At 37.2% G+C, this 22,776-nt stretch overlaps 2 protein-coding genes across 7 annotated transcripts in view; one reads left to right on the forward strand and one right to left on the reverse strand.

Annotated features, from left to right (window-relative positions):
* Window positions 1-1,692: 1,692 nt before the first annotated feature.
* Window positions 1,693-5,499, reverse strand: JRKL (JRK like). Its single transcript, XM_061440150.1, has one exon. The coding sequence runs from the start codon at window positions 4,894-4,896 to the stop codon at window positions 3,322-3,324; it is 1,575 nt and encodes a 524-aa protein (XP_061296134.1). The 5' UTR covers window positions 4,897-5,499; the 3' UTR covers window positions 1,693-3,321.
* An 85-nt stretch (window positions 5,500-5,584) lies between these two features.
* The window catches only part of CCDC82 (coiled-coil domain containing 82), a 31,604-nt gene continuing 14,412 nt past the window's right edge, over window positions 5,585-22,776 (forward strand). For 2 of the 6 annotated variants that reach the window (XM_061440151.1, XM_061440156.1), the window contains exons 1-5: window positions 6,050-6,139; window positions 7,857-7,940; window positions 10,983-11,698; window positions 12,171-12,402; window positions 22,434-22,517. In XM_061440151.1, the coding sequence (XP_061296135.1) occupies window positions 10,997-11,698; window positions 12,171-12,402; window positions 22,434-22,517 (1,018 nt within the window). In that variant the 5' untranslated portion in view covers window positions 6,050-6,139; window positions 7,857-7,940; window positions 10,983-10,996. Of the gene's footprint in view, window positions 5,664-6,049; window positions 6,140-6,258; window positions 7,941-10,982; window positions 11,699-12,170; window positions 12,403-22,433; window positions 22,518-22,776 lie in introns of those variants that run through there. The other 4 variants (XM_061440154.1, XM_061440155.1, XM_061440153.1 and 1 more) reach the window with 4 other exon arrangements.

Consider the following 22,776-nt stretch of genomic DNA (forward strand, 5'->3'; position numbering starts at 1 on the left):
GAGGACAGAGGAGTCTGGCGTTCTACAGTCCATGGGGGTCTCAGAGTCGGTCATGATTCATCGACTGAACTAGTCCTTTAATCTTTCCTATTAATAATATAAAAACTAACATATTAGTTCACACAGTATTGTACATTATTTTATTTAATCTTAACAATCTGTAATATTATTCCATCTTAAAAATAAGACTCGGAGATTTAGAGACTTGTCCAATATCACATGGCTAGGACTTCTGATATCAAGATAAACAGAGACAGCAGCTGCTTCATTCTCATCTTACATCAAATATATAAATAATAGATAAATATGTATATACCTTGAAAGGAACCAAGTAGAGCTATCCTCAGAGAAGGAAATGGCAACCCACTCCAGTATTCTTACCTGGAGGATCCCAGGGACAGAGGAGCTTGTTGGGCTGCCATCTATGGGATCGCACAGAGTCGGACACAACTGAAGCCACTTAGCAGCAGCAGTGGCATAGCTATCCTCAAAACAGGAAGGTAAACTTTTGGAGGACCATAAACTATGTGTGAGAAAATTGTATTCTATATAATGAGGCTATGAAAGCTGGGACCAGGAATCTGGATATAACAAACCAGGAGACCTAATGCCAAGAATCCAGGCATATATTAGGAAGCACCTGCCTCTTAGGGAGTTGTTCTAGAGCACCCCCTGCATCAAGGTAGGGCCAGATGATGAGTGCTTATCATTAGAACGTGAACAGAAATAATGTGTATCATTTCTGATACAAGGAAGTTAATAAGCAGAGTGTACTCTTTCCTCTCTCTAAAGAATCTCAGTGCAACAGTTTAAATTTCCCTTCCAGACTGGAATACTGCTTCTCAACTGAAGACACAAATTTAGACTTCTGACGACTGGGTGACTGGAAGCAAATTTGGGATCTTAAGCAAGGAGGTAATGGAAAAGGATGAAGTCACTCAGGAGTAGTAAAAACCAAAACCTTAAAATATAGAGGGTATAAAGAGCAGAAGCCACTGAAGGAATTAATAAGCAAACTAAATCATAATGGTTTCCTTACATAATTCTTATCACATTATACTGGTTGTTTTAAATGCTTATAATTAGACCAGATGGCTTTGTTCTTTTCAAATACATTATTTTTCTACCTTGATTTCAAGATCTGTAGGACATGAACCACTCTTCCCCTTTAAATACAGCAAGGAATTCCACTCCCTTCTCCCATTTACCCCACAAAAGCCCAAATCTCTCATAAAGGAAGTTTCTTAATTTCTGCATTATCCCCTGCAGGTAATCCTACTCTCACAAAGTCCTTGGCTATTATGAATGTGGGATTAGAGAAACTCTGTAATGCAGTTGATCAAGGCTCACCAACGGAAAACCTCATAAGACTAGTGAGATTGAGACCCTATGGATAATTTATAATTTAAATTCTTACCTGTAGCCAAGTGATCTTAAGCAATTAAAAGTATAAACTGAGCATCAGTATTTCCACCTAATTCATAATTTGGGGGTTAGTGATAGAAATACACTGCTTAGAACATAACATGGTATTCAGTAATTGGCAGCTTTTATAATTATGTTTAAGAAGAGTCTAAAACAGAACTTTTTATCTACCATTGTTGACAGTTTACAGAAACAAGCAAATAGCTATAAGCCTATGAATGAAGAGTGGTTTCTCACAGGATAGAGAAAGAGTCACAAGATTCACACTCAAGGCCACAACACAGTGAATCTTTTACTAGATATTAAAGTTTAAAACCACACAGCTTAACAGTCATGTTGACTTTACCACTAGGTGGCAATGATACAGCTGAATTTCACTGACAAGGTTAATTTAAAAACTGAGCAAATACAGAAATTCCAATATTTTTAGTACATATTTTCATTTTAGAAAAATGAAAAATACTTTTATATACAATTTAATTTACACCAGAACATGTAATTATCTGACTCAATATGTATGCTAATTTCTGACGCTTTCTCTTCCAAGGCAATTCATGAAACAAACAATTTTAAACAGTTGTTGACACAGGTAAGTCTTTTTTAAAAATCTGAACATACATCATAAAGAGAACAGAAATTATGGAAAGCTACAAATATTTCTGAAACTTTAGAATTCACTTTAGAAAGCTTTAGAAAGTCACTACAAAATGCAAGTGTTTCAGTGAAAAAGTTTAAACATTTCAAAAATGACTTTTTTAAAATTTAGGGCCAAAACTTTTAAATTACAAATGAAATTAATATTTATATAGGCAAAGTCTTTTCAATGCCTTGAGTAAACCTACATCGTTAAACAAGTATCAAAATTCTGACAAATGAAATACCATTTTACAAATGTTAAAATAATTGTGATGAAATTCCTTAGAATCTGTCACTTTCCATAATTATTTCAGCTTTCCTCATAACAGACCATAACTTATGGCTTATTAAAAATAAAAACTCTTTTTCATTCTTTTCACATAAAGGAGAAATTATCAACAAACTTTTCAAATTATAACACTTCAAGTATATAGTAAAAAAGAAAAAAAACTTACAAATACCCAAAATATTCCCTCACATATAGGTGGGTGCTCACATCACCATAGGTAACTTTACAAAACCTGTACTATAATTAGATGAATAAATACTAGACCTATACTGTTATCCAATTAATAATATAATAAGATCCAATTAAAACAAGTCTATTTATTCCCTTTTTATAAATAGCCTAAAGTTCCCCAAATTTTCTCCTCCCTGTTTCTACAAATGAATAAGTCAGAATATCAGCTTTCCAATAGTTTGCTAAGTTTTCTAGCTTTCGAAGTTAGCAACCACTTCCTATATTTATTTCATTTCCAGAGAAATCTTCCCTCTAAAACAAAGAAAAGCATGATTCCTAAGTTATTTTATTAATTCACAGATCAGTTTTCTCATTTTGAATTATTATAGATCACTCATTCCATCATTGTATACAAATATACAAATAATCACTTAAGATGGTTAGCACAATAAAAGATTACTGTGGCTGCCCTCACACAACAAATAAGATTCCAGGAAAGTGCTCTACCTGTTCACTGTTACCTGTAACTTCTGCTAGAAAATTTATGGAATACCACTCTAATGGAAGGGATAATTGTAGATCTATGAAAGTGAATACATATGCGTATGTAACTTACACCTATACAGAATCAGCTTCTGATTACACAAATAAAGGGACAGATGCTACAAAATCCTTAAACTGCTTCAGATATCTATATTTCACAGGGCTGTGTCTGAGAACTCAGAACACCAAGAAAAGCCATACTGCAAAGAAGTCAAGAGTTACACAATTACCAAAACAATACTAACACTGATACGCCATTACTGACTTGAGTTTGCCATCTTTTGTTTATTTCTGATGGTGGCTCGAAGTTTACGAATCACCAGTCTATCAGGCAGAATCATATCACCTTGTTGTTCTAGATAATCCAATAAATTTTCAGTCCATTGGAGAGCAGCTGCATGATTAATATGTTTCTCTGGAATCAGTTCTATTTCCTCCTCCTCATTTTCACTGGATTCATCTGTGTGACCTTGTGCTCTTTTGATGATTTCGCTGTCAGTTAAGACTTCATAGCCTGGTTCAGTACTGTCCACTTCAAGCCATTTTTCAATGTTCTCAGTAGGCACATTTTCCAATCCTTTGGTGTGTTGTAAAATGGTAGCGATGGCAGCCACTGAGATATCTTCTTCATCAAAGTCCAGGCCTTCTTTCTCCTCTATGGTAGGGAGAATCTTCTTCCATGCTCTGCTGATGGTAACTGGCTTTACTAAATTCCATGCCATTGCTATTTCATAAAGTGCATCTAGTAGAGTTAGCTTCTTCCAGAATGATCTCAGGTCATTGCCTTCTTCCAAGTTGTTCTGGAGAAGACGTGCTCGGTAGTTTCTCTTCATTGTAGCTATGACTCCCTGATTCAAGGGCTGAATCAACGAAGCCACATTAGGTGGTAAATATTTAGCAAATATTTGGCCATCATCTGACCTGAGGACGTTTTCATTTGGATGTGTTGGTGAATTATCCAACAAGAGTACAGCCTTTTCTTGCAACCCTTTGGATCTTAAGTGCTCTCGAACTTGGGGCACAAAGATCTTATCAAACCACTGTCGGAAAATGGAAAGATCCATCCATGCGCCTTTTTGGCTGAAATAAGAGACTGGCAGGTTTGAGGTGTCAGTTGACTTGAAGGAGCGAGGTTTCTTTGCTTTCCCCACAACACAAAGCTTAAGTTTGTGTAAACCTGTTGCATTGGCACAACACATGATAGTGACTCTTTCTTCCATTGACTTGTGCCCAGGGACTGTGCATTTACCTCTGATTACCGAAGTCCTGGAAGGCAGGCATTTCCAAAACAGTCCAGTTTCATCTGCATTGTAGATTTGCTCGGGCTGCAAATTCTCTTGTTCAATATAGTCTCGAAAGTTGCTGCAAAAATCCTCCACAGCAGTCTCATCTCCACTTAATCTTTCGTTTCTAATATTGATCTCTCTAATGCTGTGCCGCTGCTTAAAACGAGTTAACCAACCAGCAGAGGGGTTAAAATCACCATCCATTCCCAAAGCATAAAAGAAGAATTCTGCCCTTTTTGCGCAAATTGGTCCAGACACGGGATTCCCTTTTGCTCTTTGCTGGTTGAACCATTCTAGCATCGCTTTGTCCAGTTCCTCATACATGGATGGTTTCATAGATTTCCTCTTAGCCAGAAGACTTGTGGAGTCTGAACTGCTTGCGTAAGTTATGATCTTTTCCTTATTTTTCCTTATATCTCGAACGGTCGTTTCACCAATTCCATAAATCACTGCCAGTTGTTTGGAAGAACCTCCATCTTCAAGTTTCTTTATTATATCAAGCTTATCTTTAATGGTCAACACCACACGCTTCCGTTTCCCTGACATGGTGAGGCTGTGGGACTCAGTTCCCACACTCACACGGAAGCAACCCACAAAATTCTACCTACTCTGACTCACTTTAACACAGCCTTACACACTCACTCTTTCAACCTCACAGGGAACCCGGTGGCCCTGACCCCGTCCCTAGCTGGGCTTGGCCGGCGAAGTTTCAGGGCTCAGGCCTTTAACTTTACTTGGGCAGCAGAGGAGGCCCAAGTCACCGCGGATAATCCGGATTACAAACATTTGTTTTATTCCCCCAGAGGCCTCGAGAAAGACTATCTCCCCATCGCGACCACAAACCTCCTTCAGGCCCAGATCGCGGGTCAACAGCCGTCACTAACCCCTGCCACACCCCAAAGTTACCGCCGAGAGCGGAAGAGTCAGGGAGTCGGGGACTGGCCCCCTTCCCCAGAGGGACGTGACGCTGGATTCCTTCCCCAGCAACCAGACCTTTCCACAGCAAGCCCCACTTCCCCGCGTCGGGCTTACTTAGTCTGCACAGTCCTCCCGGCCCCTCACAAGCCCGCCGAGACCCTCTCCCAACCTCAGTCGAAACCAGGACCCCTCGGCGGCGCCCTGCCTAACGCGCGGCAGCCGCTCCTCCCACTAGCGCACGCTCCCGGAAGACGCCCCCTCCCGCCACGCGACCCCGCCCCTCGCCCCGCCCAGAGGCGGGACTTCCCTTGGCTCCCGGAAGGAGGAGGAACGTCGCCCGTCCGGACTTGGGTACCTGGGCGGAGGCGGAGGCGGAGGTTGGGGAGGTTTGCAAGGTGAGAGCGCGGGGGCGGTGCGGGCTCCCTTGGGGCGGGGACTCGCTTTCGCTTCTGCTGCTGACGGTTTGTTCGAGGGGCGGGGGAAGCCGCGCCTCGCAGCCTGCAGGCGGGAAACGTTCCCGCGGGCGCTCTCGGGGTGGGCGGGACTGCTCCCCGCCCTGCGCTTCGCACTTCGCGCGCGCCGCGGGGGTTGCGGCGGGCTGGTCGCCCTCTCCTTCCGCGAAGGGGAAGTGGGCCGGCCGGATGGGCGGGACGCGGTGGGTGACTTCGCGCACCTCTCTGGTGTTTCCAGATTCTCGTTTCTGGGGGTCGAGCTCCTGTAAGCTCTGGGTGTCTGTGACGTTCCGCGCGGGTTGTCGCCAAGCCGTGTCGGAGGGTCCCGCGTCCCAGCTGCGGCGCCCTTCCCATCAGGTGGCGAGTGGCGGCCGGGCGGGCTTGCTGCGCCAGGCGTCTGTGCCCCGCGGAGGAGCCAGGTTTGTATCACGAGATACAACCAGAGTATCTGGTGTTGTGCTCTGGTGTTAACTCCGAGAGGCTCTGTTCCTTCCTCAGCCCCACTCTATTTAGCGAACCGTCTTCAGGGTTATAGACTTCGGTGAATGCTGGCAGGATTCACTGTATGCGAAATTGTGGAATACTGAACCGTGAGCCTCAGTGGGGGACATTGGCTTTTTCTATATATTTCTTGCTATTTTCCTACTTCTGTCGTGTAGTGCTGCCCTGTTTTAGTGGAAGAACTATGATACATTTGTTCCCAGCAATACGGTAAAAGCAAAAAAAAAAAAAAAGGAATCATATTCTGTAGTCCTTAAATCATGTATTACTCTGGCTTGTTTAGATGCTCCTTTCATCAGATTGTGAGCTCCGTGGGAGCAGAGACGGTGTCGTTAAATTCTTGAGAAACGCCACAGCTCCGAATTGGTGCTAGCACATAGTATATGCATTCAGTGCTTTGGTTTGTTACGGTTTCCTGTCCAAACTGTCATACAAAAGGAAACCTTAAGGAGGGGTGATGTTTTTCAGATAGGGCGCATCCCTTCTGGTAGAATTTCAGGTAATGGTGGGAGTTCCACTGCCCTTCAAATTTTTAATTTTTAAACTATCACCTACATTGTTCATAGGGCAAGTGGGTGATTCTTAGAATGAATCTTTTTTTGATAAATTAATCTCAAAATCTAGAATAAAGGATACTTCTTCTGATGAGAAGTTCAGGTAGCATCAAAGTACCCCCTTTAGTTACCCCTGTGTTAGAGAAAGAGAATAAGGCTTATGGGTTATCGCCCTGACATTCTTTGGCAGACAAGATAGTATGTGCATCTTAAGTGATTTTAACCATGAAGCACAAAGATGCGATAGTACTGATCATCTTCATTGACTTATTTAATGCTTTCTGTTTGGAGCCTCTGTTCTTCTCTTTGCCTAAAAGGTAAGGTATTATTAAAATTTTGCTTAAACATTGATTTCAAGAAATTGAGTGTATACTCAGCCTATATAGAAATTACATCCATTTGCCTGGACTGTTTTCTGAGTGAATTCTAATGCTCAAGAGATGTTTTACCATCAACCTTTCATTTGTCTCCTCAAGTTCAGTTCACTCACCTTTTCCCTCTGTCATCCTTCTTCTCTCCTCAGCTCACAAAGTAAAAGTATCCACAATTTAAAAAAAGAGCCAGCCATAATCAAATTATCTTTTTCAATGACAGAATTTGGGACATTATTGACATTAAACAGCAGTTTTGAAATAGGAAAGAGGCCCTGGAAATTTGGCACTTGGCCAAATGAAATTTTATTTGTTTATATAAAGTTTGCCTCCTCAATATTCAACACTGAAGTTTTCCAAAATCAATTTTTTTTCTCACCAGAGACTACCTTTCTTTGGAATCTTTACATTTGGATTCAATGGGGAATCCCTTAAATTTTGTGATCAGTGTCATCAGTATGGTGGTAGAGGGAAGCCTTCAAATTTTCATCTCTGTTGCACATTCTTGTTTTGCGTTTTGGATAAATAATTTATAGTTTCTGGCCTAACTCCTGTGCTCAGTTACATAATTTAAAAAGCATGTTTGTAAACTTACTAAGACTATTTTAATGATTATTTTCTGAAACTAAAATTTAGTGTGAATGAGAGATACAGTAATGACTTTTTGAAAGCATAACTTTTCCTACTTTGTACACATATAATATTGGCAGCAGTCATTGTGTAACGCTGGACTGGGAATCAGAAGACCTGGTTTCTAATCCCTGTTCGGTCACTAACGAGCTGTGTGATCTTTGGTAAGTCATTTAAAATCTACGTCCTTGGCTTTGACTTTTATAATTGAAGATAGATAGTATCTTCCTTCTAGGATCATTGTCCGGACTTTAAAATACATCTGAAAATGCACTGAAAATTGCTATACATAAAGGGTGTTTTAATAGCTTAACTCTGTGGCAGTCACAGGTATTTGTATAGTGTGACTTTCTTAGTTGTTTCTGCCATCAAGAGTCACCTCTGGATATGATAAATAGCTGTTTTGCACATGGTACAGTTTTGTAAGATAAACATCCAGTGTGTATGAAACTGCTCTGAGTACTAATAAAAATAATCTTTTACTTTAGTGTTCCCACTGCCCATTCTTTGTGTATCTGCTGAGGCCATATTTGTCTTTGGTTTTCATAAACTTTTTTTCCATTATTTCTCCCAATTCAGAGAGATTTTTATAAAACAGCCTTACCTTCTTGTTACAGTGAAAAGTACATATACAGTTAGCTTGTGCAAATTTATAACTATATGTGCTTTAAAAATACTTCTTTGTACTGCTGCTGCTGCTAAGTCACTTCAGTCATGTCCGACTCTGTGTGACCCCATAGACGGCAGTCCACCAGGCTCCCCTGTCCCTGGGGTTCTCCAGGCAAGAACCCTGGAGTGGGTTGCCATTTCCTTCTCCAGTGCATGAAAGGGAGAAGTGAAAGTGAAGTTGCTCAATCCTGTGACTCTTCCTGACCCCATGGACTGCAGCTTACCAGGCTCCTCTGCCCATGAGATTTTTTAGACAAGAGTACTGGAGTGGGTTGCCATTGCCTTCTCCAACTTCTTTGTACTACACGGCTTCAAAATACAACCTACATAATTTACCTAGTGCTTAATAAAAAGAAACAGTAATCTGTTTAAAACTTGAAAGAGAAACTGGATGGACATATTTTGAAGCACTATAGTGTACAAAAATCCATACTTTGAAAAGCAATATAGAGATCTTTAAAAAAAAGAGTACAGTTTTATTCTTTGCTGATATTAATACAGATCTTCTGTAAGATGCAATCTGACTGTAATTTCAAAGAGCAGAATATTTGGTCTATGGACTAGGATTTGTTCGATTACTGTTACAATGCCGAATGTATTTTGTAGCAGTTACTGTCATAAGATTGCCTACATTATAGTTTCTTTTGTATAGTCTTAGCAACTGTTGTTCTTATTTTGTACGAGTTGTTACCATTATAGAAGCAGTTACATTGTCTTATAAACATAACAGAATCTGTACAATCAAATAGGTGATATCTCTCCCCCACCAAAAAAAAGTAATTATCTTGGGGAGCCATAAACATCTTGGGGAGTGTTACTTGGTTCAGTAACACTTCCATTGCTAAAAAAAGATGTGACATTATAGTTTTGGAATTACTGTCAGTTTGTAGCACATTTAAAAAATATCTTTAATAGTAGTTAGTCTTCATCTTTTCAAATTGGATTTTATTTCTGGAAGCTGGTAACAGTCCCTTCTGACTAGGACAAGTGAATAAAGTGGATATTTAAACCTCTCTTTGGTATAAAAAACAAAGTGTAAGTATTTTCATATTTTTTGAAACTATGGTTTTTAGAAAATCTCCAAAATCTTCTGTGCCATGGTAGAAATATTGAAACAGTACAACCTCAAAAGTGATTTATTTAAAGGAGATGGCACTCAGTTAAATACGTATGTTCTTACATGAGTATTTTGAGGTCATCTCATTGCATTGTGATCATATTTCTCTTTTCCTTAGCAGTCATAGAAGTATAAGTGTATATGTATATATATATATGTTACTGTTTTTCTAGTTATCTTGTCTCTAATTGTTCCTTTATACTTGTGGATGATTTTGATGGTGCTCCTGCTGACTCAGTGTTAAAGACTGCCTGCAACGCAGGAGACCCAACTTCGATCCCTGGGTTGGGAAGATTCCCCTGGAGAAGGGAATGGCATCCGACTCCAGTATTCTTGCCTGGAGAAGCCCATGGACAGAGGAGCCTGGCGGGCGGAAGTCCATAGGGTCACAAAAAGTCGGACACAACTGAGTTACTAACACTTTCGCTTTGTTTCACCCTTTTCTGAATCAGGAACTTAGAGCATTTGTTTTCCTTCCAAATACTGTGCTCTGTGTCGCCATTCAACTGTTTTTTCATCTATGCTATTGGATTGTTAATAAGTTTTCTATTGGATTATGTTGTACCTTTAGTTTTTAACGTTTTAAGCCATTACCATTTTACTGAAGTATATAAAGGCTGAAATCTTAGTAGATAAGTTATTGCTTAGTTTTGCATCATTAACTTTTTTTATGTCTGTTACTACTCTACAACTTTCTTCATAAATATGATTAATCTTTTGTGATATAATTCATTTCTCTGTTCAGAATCCTTCTTTGCTTATGGGAGGAATCGTTCCGTAATGCCACCCTACTTTTCTATATCAGTCCCTTTTTTTCCAGCATAAAGCCTTTTCTCGTGTCTTCTTGGTCATGCTTATTTACTAAACGTGTTTGTTCTCAGTGCCAAAATTTTGACTTTATCATTTTTTCCTGACTGAAATCCCTTTTTCTTTCCTTCTCTCTGTTCAGATTTAATCATTTCTTCAGAGGTGTATCAAGTCATAGCTGTTCAACAAAATCTTCAGTGAAATACTTGCTGTTCAGATCTTCCTGCATCTTTACACTTTCATTGCAGTTACTTTTTATCACTAATTTTGTACTAAATGAATTCTACCTTGTATTTTTCTTAATTATTATGTTTCAGTGTTTTAGTTCTACACATGGATAATAATTGAAGAACAAAACCATGATTTTTGTATAACCCTCTTTCCTTAAAATATATATAGCATAATTCAGAACAGATGTTCATATGATGCTTTCATAGATGTTCAATTAATTATTTGTTGAATAAGTATTCTGCCATCTTCCCTCAGTTATTTCATGTGATTTTACCTTTGTGAACCATTTAATAACGTCAAATAAATATAGTTTGTACCATAAATGCGTTCGTTGTTGTAATCTGATTGTCATTATGATATTCCTAATAACTTTATTTTGTAGAAGCTTAAGTGAAAATGGTACATGTTAGAAGACATGAAACAAGGAAAAATTCTAAAACACAAGGGCATGAACAGAAATCTCGAGTCGATTGGAGGCGGACTAAAAGAAATAGTCTCTTGCAGTTATGTGAGAGTGGTGACGAGCTTGAGAGTGATGAAGGTGTTGACAGTAATGAAAGTGTTGACAGTGACGAAGATCCTGATAGTAACAAGGGGCCTGATTGCATTGAGAAGCCAGAAGATGAAAGAGAGCTTAAGTTAATTAACGTTGAAGGTGAAGGAAACAGTAGTAAGCATCTCATTAACACTGACAATAGTTCAACATATGAAGAAGAAAAGAACAAAACTAAACATGGTAGTATTGACTTAGCAGATCATGAAAAGGGTCCAGGTCAAGAGGAGGGTGATCTCAACAAACACACTGGACAAATAACAGAGGAGGATTTAGAAGAAGAACACATCAAGCGAGGGAAGAGAAAAAGGATCTCCTCTGTGATGTGTGACAGTGATGAGAGTGACGACAGTGATATCCTAGTTAGGAAAGTGGGTGTTAAACGTCCACGTAGAGTGGTCGAAGATGAATGTTCTTCAGTGGAGATGGAGCAAAAAAATCCTGAAAAAACTTCAGCCACAAGAAGGCGAGAACAGCTGCAGAAACTGGAAGAACTCTCAAAACAGAGATCTCGTCAGAGACATAATAGTAGTAGAGATTTTGAGGTGTGTGATATTTTATTGGTTTTCTCACTGTTTTTAAATACTTATTTAAATTATTTAACTTTTATAAGAATTAAAGTGCTGAGTCTTCTCTTTTGCAATAATTCTAGAATTTATTTTTTAGTCAAGTATCCTTGGGCATGTTTGATTGCAGTATTGCATTAATAATATATTATTATGAGCCTCATTCCTTTGTTCTTTTTAAAAATTTAAAGATTTTGTCTGACTTTTCTCATTTTTTATTTCTACTTATAACCTTAATGTCCATTTTAAACATTTTATCACTTACCAGGGTATGTTATCTTTTTCCTAATTTCAAAAGTTCAACATCTAACATGACAAGATTTTTTTCAACCTTAAAGTATTAAATTTTCTCCAGATCATTTTTTGTTTCAGATTTGATCTTTTAATTTCACATCCATAGTGACAATTTTAAAGGTACACTTTATTAAAAGATATGTTTTAATTTAATTAGGACTCTGAAAAGAAATCCTCCCCCAGCAGTGATGAAAATGATGTTGATGAGGAAGAGGAAGAAGACGATGATTATGAATTTGATGAAGATGAAATCATTGATGAAGATGGAGATCATTATATTATTGATGGCTTTGTAGTACAAGATGAGGAAGGTGATGAAGAGAATAAAAGCCAACAAGGAGAACAGTTGACTACATCACAACGGAAATCAATAAAACAGAATTCTTTTTGTAAGTTAAATATCAAGAGATGTTTTATCACTTATTGTAATTATTATATTATGTCGAGTATTGAATCAGCCTTTTACTATCATATTCTAAATCTTTGATTAGGAACTATGGTTTCATTTTCAGGTAACTTTGTCTGTCTAATAATAGTTTATTCCAGTGGTTTGTGAAAACCCTTTAAACTCTTAGAAATAATAGAGAACCCTAAAGAGCTTTTGTTTTTGTGGGTTGTATCTATCAACATCTACCATGGTAGAAATATAATAGAAATTTAAAATATGTTTATTAATTAAATGACTTAAAATTCTTGTGTGATAAGCTCATTACGTGTTAATATAGATAACACTTTCATGAAAAAATAACTTTTCCCAAAAAATGAGAAGAATGGCATTGTTTTACATTTATATTTAATATCTAGCCTAGTACAGGGCAGCTGGATTCTTGTATCTGCTTTTGCATTCAGTCTGTATTGACATTAAATTAGATGAAAGCAATTTTGTTTCGTAGAAGTAGATAGCTGGAAAAAGGAGGGTTGTTTTTAAAGCATTTTCAAAATTGTGAATATTCTCACTGACACTGCACCAAAATTCAACAGGTTTCTTAAAGAACTTGTTCTTAAGTTTCTTAAAGATTAGTTGCAGTTTGGAGTCTGAAAGCATATAAATGAACTTTTAGTACTTACATGTCACTCCATTAATACGTCTTTCAATTTGAATGGATCTTTTACCTATTCATGATTTCGTAACATCATGCGTTGGTTGTTTGGAAAATATTGCTTCGCTGGTTATGTGAAAGTGAAGTCGCTCAGTCCTGTCCAACTGTTTGTGACTTGGACAAAGCGCTACATGGACTGTAGCTCGCCAAGTTCCTCCATCCATGGGATTTTCCAGCCAAGAGTACTAGAGTGGGTTGCCATTTCCTTCTCCAGAGGATCTTCCCGATGCAGGGATAAAACCCGGGTCTCCTGCGTTATAGGCAGATGCTTTACCGTCTGAGCCACCAGGGAAGTCTATATACTGATTATATCTCTTTCTCTCTTTAGTCACTCAGTCGTGTCTGACTCTTGCAACCCCATGGACTTTAGCCCACCAGGCTCCTCTGTCCATGGGATTCTCCAGGCAAGAATACTGGAGTGGGTTGCCATTTCCTTTTCCAGGGGATCTTCCCAAACCAGGAATCAAACCTGGGTCTCCTGCATGGCAGGCAAATTCTTTACTGTCTGAGCTATGAGTGAATCTTCCATATTTTGACACATTTCACTATATAATATTTTAAAAATCACATTCATTAATATCACCACCAGTATCATCAAAAAATTCTTTAGGTATTGGGAAATTGTCAAGCTCATAGTAGCAAATACAAGTTTTTCAAAATTCTGATTTCTGCTCAAATACCAGTTTTTATCTTCAGTAACAAACACTGTGAGTTCTTGAAATGACAGATTCTCTTTGTTCATTTTTGATAAAATATTTGGCAGATGCCTGAATAACCATAGTTGGTCAACGGTTCTTTCAGGTAAACTTGGTATTTCAAATAAACCTGAAAAATGAGGCTCCCAATTTAGTTTTAAAAGAGGTATACTCAGATTCATGACTTAATAGAAATGGTAATTTTTACTGCTTCATCAAGGACATTTTAAATGAAAGTAGCTTTTTTACTGAATGCATAGAAATGATGACTATAGTGATTACTAGTAGTTTGATTCCACAGCCGTGATTCATGTTAAGGGGCCAGCTACCCTATCCGTAGTTACTTTTGCACCATCAGTGACAATGGCAAAAGCAACAGATAATTATCTTAATATTATAGCTTTGACTTCACCAATCCCCTTAAATAGACTTGGAGACTTACAGGGGTCTGTAGACCACACTTTGAGAACCACTGGTGTTATCTGGACTTTTGAAGTGTTATGCAGTGAAACCTGTCAGGAAATTAAAATCATTTATATTTACATATAATAAACAATAGGACCCTAAAATATTAGGGTGTCTTTAAATGTGTATATTATTGTTCTGATCCCTATAATTGTACATAAATTTAAAGACTGTTTTTATGATGTTTTACAACTGTGGTAGAAACAGGATGTTGGATGAAAACTTTTTTTTTCCCCTTCAAAAATGCACATTTCCAAAAGGCATTTAAAAGGCATGTTTACTAAAGTTAAGTACAGTATGATTCAATTTAGATACTGTGATTTAAATAAAATAGTAGATTGAGGTATGAATTAAATTTCAAGAAAATCAAATAAGTCAGGTACAGAGATGCCAGTGATAGTCATAGGCATCTGTATGTTGAAAATTAATGACTGTTTTCCTTATATCAGTAAGCACTGGTTCACATGCCATCAGGACATTTGAATCTCAGAGAAAGTCAGTTAGGATGTGTCCAATCATTCTGGATATTAGTATCTAGGATGTGATAGAACATATACTGAGAGATACCTACTCATAGGGGCTTCCCTGGTGGCTCAGTGGTAAAGAACCCGCCTGCAATGCAGGAGATGCAGGTCAATCCCTGGGTTTGGAAGATCCTTTGGAGAAGGGAATGGCAACCCACTCCAGTATTCTTGCCTAGGTAATCCCATGGACAGAGGAGCCTGACGGGCTACAGTCCATGGGGGTTGCAAAAGAGTCAGACATGACTTAGTGACTAAACAACAACCACCCACTCATAGCCACTCCAAATAAAAGTCCAGCACATGGAAAGTATCTTAACTCTCTTCTTTATCCTACACTTTTATGCTTACCTTTGGTTTTTTAAGGGAAGTTTTAGATTTACTGAAAAGTTGAGTGGACAAGTACAGAGAGTTTCTAGATAACCCATCACACACAGTTGTCCTCTTATTAACATCTTGCATTATCTTGATATATCTGGTGCAGTTGATGAGCCAGTATTGATAATTGATACATTATTAACTGTAGTTTGTAGTTTGCATCTAGGCTCAGTCTTTGTGTTGTACATTCTGTGGGTTTGAGAAATGTATACTGATGCAACAGGTATCCACCATTACAATATCAGAACAGTTTCACTCCTAAAATTATCCTGTTCTCCACCTAGTCATCCCTCCCTCCTACCCCTGAACCCCTAGCAACCACTGACCTTTTTAATGTCTCCATAGTTTTGCCTTTGCCAAAATGTTTTTATCATGGGAATCATACAGCATGTAAGCCTTTTCAGATTGGCATATTTCACTTAATAATGCATTTAAATTTCCTCCATGTCTTAAGTGCATGATAGCTCATTTCCCTTTATCACTAAATAATAATCCATTGTATGGATGTACCACAGTTTTTTTATCTGTTCACCTGTTGAGGGATTATTTTGGTTGCTTCCAAGTTTTGGCAATTATGAATAAAGCTGCTATAAATATATGTGTGAAAATTTATCTATGGACATAAGTTTTCAATTCATTTGGGTTAAATATCAAGGAGCCCTGTGCTTGTTTTTAATACTGAGCCTCTCCACCTTAGAAGGAGATGTACCTCATTTTTATGCAATACATTTTATCCTTTATGTTCTTAATTGCAGCTTTTCCTTCTGACTCTGTCCTCACAATCTCCCTTTTCTCAACTTGTAACGGTATTAATGCCTTTTCTCCCTTGAGTTGTCATGTTCTTCTGTTCGCTGCTATTCTAAACTAATCTTTTTGTTCAGAGTTTCCCAGCAACTGCAAAGCACTGTACTTAGACTGTTATACCCATCAATCCAGTGAAATTGCTCTTACTAAAATTAGTGACAACTTTTAAGTTGCCAAAATGCTCTTTGGTCCTTATGTTAGCCTGATGTTGCTGTGTGTTTTGCCACTAGCCATTGACAGTTTTCATTTTCACAGGTTTTTGTTTTTTTGTTTTAGCTTCTTGTCTTCCTCTTTATAATATTGCATTCTTGTTTTTCCATTTGCCATGTAAATATTGATGTTTCTAACGGTTCCATCCTCACACTGCCTTCATTTTACTTGTGCTTCAGGCAGTCTCTGCCCCATAACTTCAGCCTAATCTCTGGGGAAGTTCCCAAGCTTTTATTTCCAGCACAGACTTCTCCATAGTGTAAGGCCCAATTTTTTAATCTTCTTACTGAACATTTTCATCACGGTGTCTTTCAGACACCTCAGACTCAATATGTACAAATCTAAATGATTAAGAGGGAGCATAAGGAAGTTTCGGGGTGGTGATAGAACTTGTGTTTTTGATTGTCATGGTGGTTACACAACTTTGTGTTTTGGTCATAGAACTATGCACCAAAAAGAGTGAATTTTATGGTATGTGAAAAAGTAAAACTCAGTAAAGAAATCCAAATGGCCATCCCCACTTTCAAAAAATAACCTAGGTGGTTAATCAACTTCTCTTCTCTTTGTAATCCTAATACACATTAGACCTGCTGACACATTATAGGGACTTATTTAGTTGGATGGATGGATGATTAAAATAAACATGTCAACTGAAGCTTCCTGAAGACAGAAAAATGTTAGGTATTACCAGATTTATTAAAACATCAGAGGAAAAACAAGCTACATATTTTAAGATGATAATTTATGACTTGGTTAATGTTTTTAATACTTATTAGTGACTGCCATTTATGAATATAGTAAGTATATGTAGTTTTTATATGCCAAGGGATTATGTTCTAAAAGTTGCTGTAAATTCATACTTACATTAGAAAAGGGAGAGACATTTCTTAACTGCAAATTCAGTTCTCAATTGAGACAATCAGTGGCATATGCAATTTTACCTTTTTGAAGAGAACAGTTCTACTATAGGAGGACATTTTCTCACTTCCTTGCTGTCTGCCATTTGGCTCTGAGAGGTATGTTTACCTATAGCACTTTAGAATAGTTTCCTTCCTACTGTATGGTTGAAGGACTTAAAGATAATCAGAGTATTTTCCTCTTCTCATCAATCCCTATTATTATTTATTCATATTTATTCTGAGACTGCAACTCCCAGAAAAGATACCAAAGGAAGTAGAGGGATGGACTAGCAGTGGCTCAATGAATTGCAGATCTATATGGTTCACATGGTAATCTTATACACGGGTAGAGAGAGGGGAATACCTTCTGATTTGTAGATATTAAAATTACATTATTCTTCTGGTACTCTATCATAGGTTCACAGTGACAGAGAACCAAGTAGTAAGTTATCAGAGTACATCTCAGCCTACTAGTGCCTTGGTAGAAAAATACTTGCTAGATTACTGGAAGTTAGAGTGAGTGAACATTAACTTGGTCCACCTAGCAATTAAGCAGAATCGTTCTATCAGTACACTGTGTAGGAGTAAGAACAATCTCACAACAGTTTATGTTAAATATTAAATCCTCTCCTCTGGAGAACTCCTCTTGTTCTAAGATAAATAAAAAGTACCTGTAAAATCATATGGCACAAAGGAAAGGTGATGTTACCCTGAAGACCCAAGTGAAGAAAATGCTCATGAGAAAATGTTTCATTAAAGGAAACGTAAGAAAATTGTACAAAGCATTTGCCTTGCAATCTTAAGGAAAAGAAATAGGAAATCATAAGGAGAGAACAATTTGAGGTGAAAGAGAAGTAGTTAAAGATAAGCTGCCAGAAAATGAAAAATATAAAATCAGAAATGAAGTATATATTGGAAGCAATAGAGAGCAAGTTAGCAGCTTAGAAATCTCATCAATAATATGTAGGTTAAACCCAAGAAGTTTCTAGTGTAAAGAGAAAAAATATTTCTGCAGAGAAGATAACATAAAAGAATAGAAATGAAGACACTATTTCACAAATTCTTAGCTGGGAAAAATACATAACACATGGAAATCTAAAGAAAGAAAGTTATATAACCTTAGTGAGATATGTAAAAGGAAATTTGAATGTTCTGAAAGGCTTACCTTGTTTTTGGATATATAAAGACATGCAGATGTGAATTCAAAGGTATGATAGAAGAAAATATAACTTGAGTTGCCAAATGCACCTGTTTGTGGCAGATTAAAGAGGCTCACATCCTAAGCTGATGAAAAAGATTTTCAAATAGGCATATGAAGGAATATCTACAAGAGTAAAGAAAAAGTTCTCTAACCATTAGAGCTATAAAAATGGCATAATATTAGGTGCCATATTAATGTGTTACATATATCAAGAGAAAAAAATAATTTCAATAGATTCTAAAAACGTACTTGATAAAATTCAGTGCCCACACCTAATTTTTTAAGTCTTAAAAAATAGTATGAACATGTGTACTTTACATAACGAAGAATATTTTAGCCAAAAATCCAACATTGTAATGAAGCTCTAAAGATATTCTCTTTAAAGAACAAGACAATATTTCCTACTTTGTTCTAGGTGTTTTCAAGAATGCAACAGACACAAAAGTAAAACAAGAAATACAACCATGGAAAAGGAAAAGACATTTATTACTGAACATAATATGACTATATATACAGGCTATCAGTTTCTGACTGACTTAACCAAAGATGGAAAAGAGAAAGGATGTGAATATATTGAGAGAAGGAGTAGATACAGCATCTATTTCCATATTTTCCTAAATAGAGGGACACCTGTTAGAATAGAAAAAGGGTTCCTTTTATTGCTCTGCGCCTGCCCTTTTACACTGGACTCATATCTCCATTTGACATGAAAGTAACCAACAATGCATGTGCCTCTACCAAACAGAATACTTAAAAACCTCTCTTGGTTCTGGAAATAAACTTAGCACTAGCAAGACCACATCCTTCTCAGGGTTAAGGGAGAAAGCATTCAGTGCCCAGGAATTTGCAAACAGTATCTCTCCAGCTCTGCGATTTTCCAGGAAGCTCATGTTCCTTAGAAAAAGGCCTTAAGAATGACTAATGCACAATAAATGGGTAAAACTCAATAGTTTTCTTACATACTGTCAATAATTATTTAGAAGATATAATGTGGGAAAATTCCATTTACACTAGTGAACAAAATAGTTACTAGGCCTAATCTTAAGAAGAAAAGCATAGCTTTATAGGTACAGGAATCAAGTTTACTGTGGAATAGAAAAAGAAATGTGAGTAAAAGAGATAATGTTTATGGGAGGTATTAATAATAAGTTATACAAGAAGATATATCTTCTGAAATTCTTCATTCAGCTTTGTGAACACAGTCTTAAAGTTTGCTTGGAAGAACAAATGTATGAGAATAACATTTTCAAAGCACAAAATGAAGTAGAAGGACTTGCCCCCACCAGATATAAAAATAATTATAAAATTTCAATAAATAAAGGAATGTAGTACTGACGTGAGAAAACCAGATCAGTAGTGGGAAGGTCACATGCTAAACAAAATCTTAGCATATATGTGAAATGCATGATAAAGGATGCACAGAAAATCAACAGAATGATTAAACTGTCTGATGATTGAATATGGGGGAGTTGATTACCTTCTAAAAATAAAGATGCCAAAACATGAATATTACTGGTTTTCTCCTGCATCTTTTTGACTTTTTTTATAATCAAGGAGGAAAGTTTTAAACAGTATTTCTGGGGTATCCTATAGAAGCCCATCCAATACAGGGATTAAAATGATGAGAAAGGCTCTGAGGAGGTCAGGATTTGGCTCTGCTTCTATCTAGTTGTGTAAGCTCGGATAAGTTATTTCATCATCATAAGTGTCCTAAGATAAAGGATTAATCCTAAAGTAAAGGATTTGAATTTTATTTTCTTCAATTTCCCCATCCAACACTAAAATTACATGTTCTGAAGTATGAAAGGATCAAATCTAACTACCATGCAAAACACCATCTTTGTAGGGGATTGTAACATGAAGTCAAGAGTCAGGTTGTCTGTTCCAACCTTGGTTCCAACATTTACTGGTTCTGTCATCTTTGGGAAGTTTTTCTTCCTCTCTGTATCTGTTTCCTCAATGAGAAATAAACTGAGAGTATTGATAGTACTTTGTAGGTTTGTTGTCAGAAATAAAGCAATGTATGAAAGTGCATAAAATGTTGCCTGGCCTTTACCTGCTCAGTAATATTTTTATTTCAACTTGAGAAAAAATTATGCCAAGAGCATAATTCCAACACCACCTACCCATCCATTCAAGCACAATGAAATCAAGGCCCTCTTCCTGACTCTTGTGAAGGAGATTCTGACACACATTAGTAGGAAAGGCATGCTGTGTTTAGGAGAAGAACTCTTCAGATGATTCTGATTCTCTGCCCTTTTGTTTCACTCCCAATCTTAAACACTATTAGCACTATCTTTGAAATAGAGCATCAGTTATTCAAACTCTATAACAGGTGAGTAACACTGGGTATTAGCATATTTAAGACTGGTCAATTCAGTGGAATAAAAATTATATATTCTGTTTCAGTTTTTTGATGCATGTGAAGGAGGGTCCATTTGATTTTTTTTCTCAACACAACAGTATTTCCAGAACAGTTTTCACCTAATTCAGTTTGGGAAGTGCTGCTGCTGCTAAGTCACTTCAGTCATGTCCGACTCTGTGCGACCCCATAGACGGCAGCCCACCAGGCTCCCCTGTCCTTGGGATTCTCCAGGCAAGAACACTGGAGTGGGTTGCCATTTCCTTCTCCAATGCATGAAAGTGAAAAGTGAAAGTGAAGTCGCTCAGTCATGTCAGACCCTCAGCGACCCCATGGACTGCAGCCTCCCAGGCTCCTCCGTCCATTGGATTTTCCAGGCAAGAGTACTGGAGTGGAGTGCCATTGCCTTCTCTGTGGAAAGTGCTAGACAGAATTTAAATGCATTTTAACATTCATAAATCAAGCATGTACCAACAATATACTTTTATATCCAAAGGTGGATGAAAGTCTAGTTGAAATTGAATTCTATTAAGCTATTATTTCATTTTTCAACTGTATTCATAAGTGGCTATTGTTAGGTTTTTTTGAAATTTTCAATTAATCAGGTCTTTAAAGCCTAAGGTCCCCCGTGCAAATATATGCTACTGTTCAGTAGTTTTATTAATGCTTTATTTTGGGCACTCTAGCACCTCACTGTTCATCGCAGCACTGTTTATAATAGCCAGGACATGGAAGCAACCTAGATGTCCATCAGCAGGTGTTTTCTTAAAGATGGTTGCATAGTAAAAGTTTCCCTGGAGTCTAAAATAAGATTTATACAATGCTTTTAGTAACTAAAATGTAAATTAAAAGATTTCTTCATGTTAAATTTCATCTTTGTTTTATTTCAACTGAAATCAAAGTCAGAATCACTCATGGATGTTAATACTATTGATCGGTTTTATTTGCTCTAACCCTTGTTGATCATCTACTTTTCTGGAAACACTCAGGCAGTTGTTAATGTCTTCACAATGCCCAGAGCAGGGACAGGTGTCTTTGATGACAGCTTGGATCAAGGAAGGGGTCGTGTTTGACAGAGAACATTTCCACAGCCATAGTAAACCTTGACCCAAGAGAAATGGGAAACAGTAGGAACCTTCTCTTATCATTTCGCCTGACCCACCACAAGAGATGATTCCATGGACCAAACTGAGTTAGTGGGAAAGTAGGCTTTTATATTTGGCAGGAAAAAGAGGAGACATAACTTTTCTTAATTGATGTGGAAAATCCTAAATCTGTGGCATCAGAAAGGATATTGAGTTTTTATAGCCATCGTCGTTCTGGCTAGGGTAGCAATTTCCTGAACAATTTCATATGTAACATGTTTTAGAGATAAGGAATAAGAGAGGAGTTCATTCACATACTGAGCAATCTACCTTTAGAGGTTTTCTTCCTTGCTGTAATTGTCAAGTTGATAATTAAATTTGAGTGCATTGGGGATAAATTTGACTTTTTCCATAAAATATCTTAATATTTCCTAAACAGTGTTACCTTAATAAGTTTGGAAAGTGAAAATGATTTGAAATAAGAACTTGAAACTGCGCTAGAAGTCAGTAAATCTGGAAAATGGAGATTTTCTCGGTGACCGGACAAGTCACTGAGCCAGCTAGAAAATTAGAATAATTAAGCAATTTCAGTTTATAGCATTAATTTTTTAGCCTTGGAGAAAGAAACTTATTGTATTTAAATAACTTTTTTGTCTGCCAGATTCTAATATTTATTTTAAATTAATTTCATATTTTTTAGGTGACCACTATACTCACTTTGAAAGAGTTGTGAAGGCTCTTCTGATCAATGCTCTAGATGAATCTTTTCTGGGAACATTATATGGTAAGTTAATAATATAAATGGAGCAATCGGGTTTTTTTCCCAATTTTTAAGCAATCTCATTGTTCATGTGTCTGTGTATACTAAATAAAACCAAGGAGACCCAATCTTAAGGCCCTCCAGTTGTTCCCTCTAGGATCAACTATACCAAAAGTCCATTCACATCACACACTTGTTGGTGTTTATTATTTGTGATATGTGAAAGTACAAAAGGAATATTTTCCCTCTCCTTTGAGAGTTCACAGTGAACTTGAGGATATAG

Source organism: Bos javanicus, chromosome 15, assembly GCF_032452875.1.
Source record: "Bos javanicus breed banteng chromosome 15, ARS-OSU_banteng_1.0, whole genome shotgun sequence".
Classification (NCBI taxonomy): Eukaryota; Metazoa; Chordata; class Mammalia; order Artiodactyla; family Bovidae; genus Bos; species Bos javanicus.

Excerpts from the sequence above, each read along its gene's own strand:
- JRKL (XM_061440150.1), bottom strand. The coding sequence starts at position 4,896 with ATGTCAGGGAAACGGAAGCGTGTGGTGTTGACCATTAAAGATAAGCTT.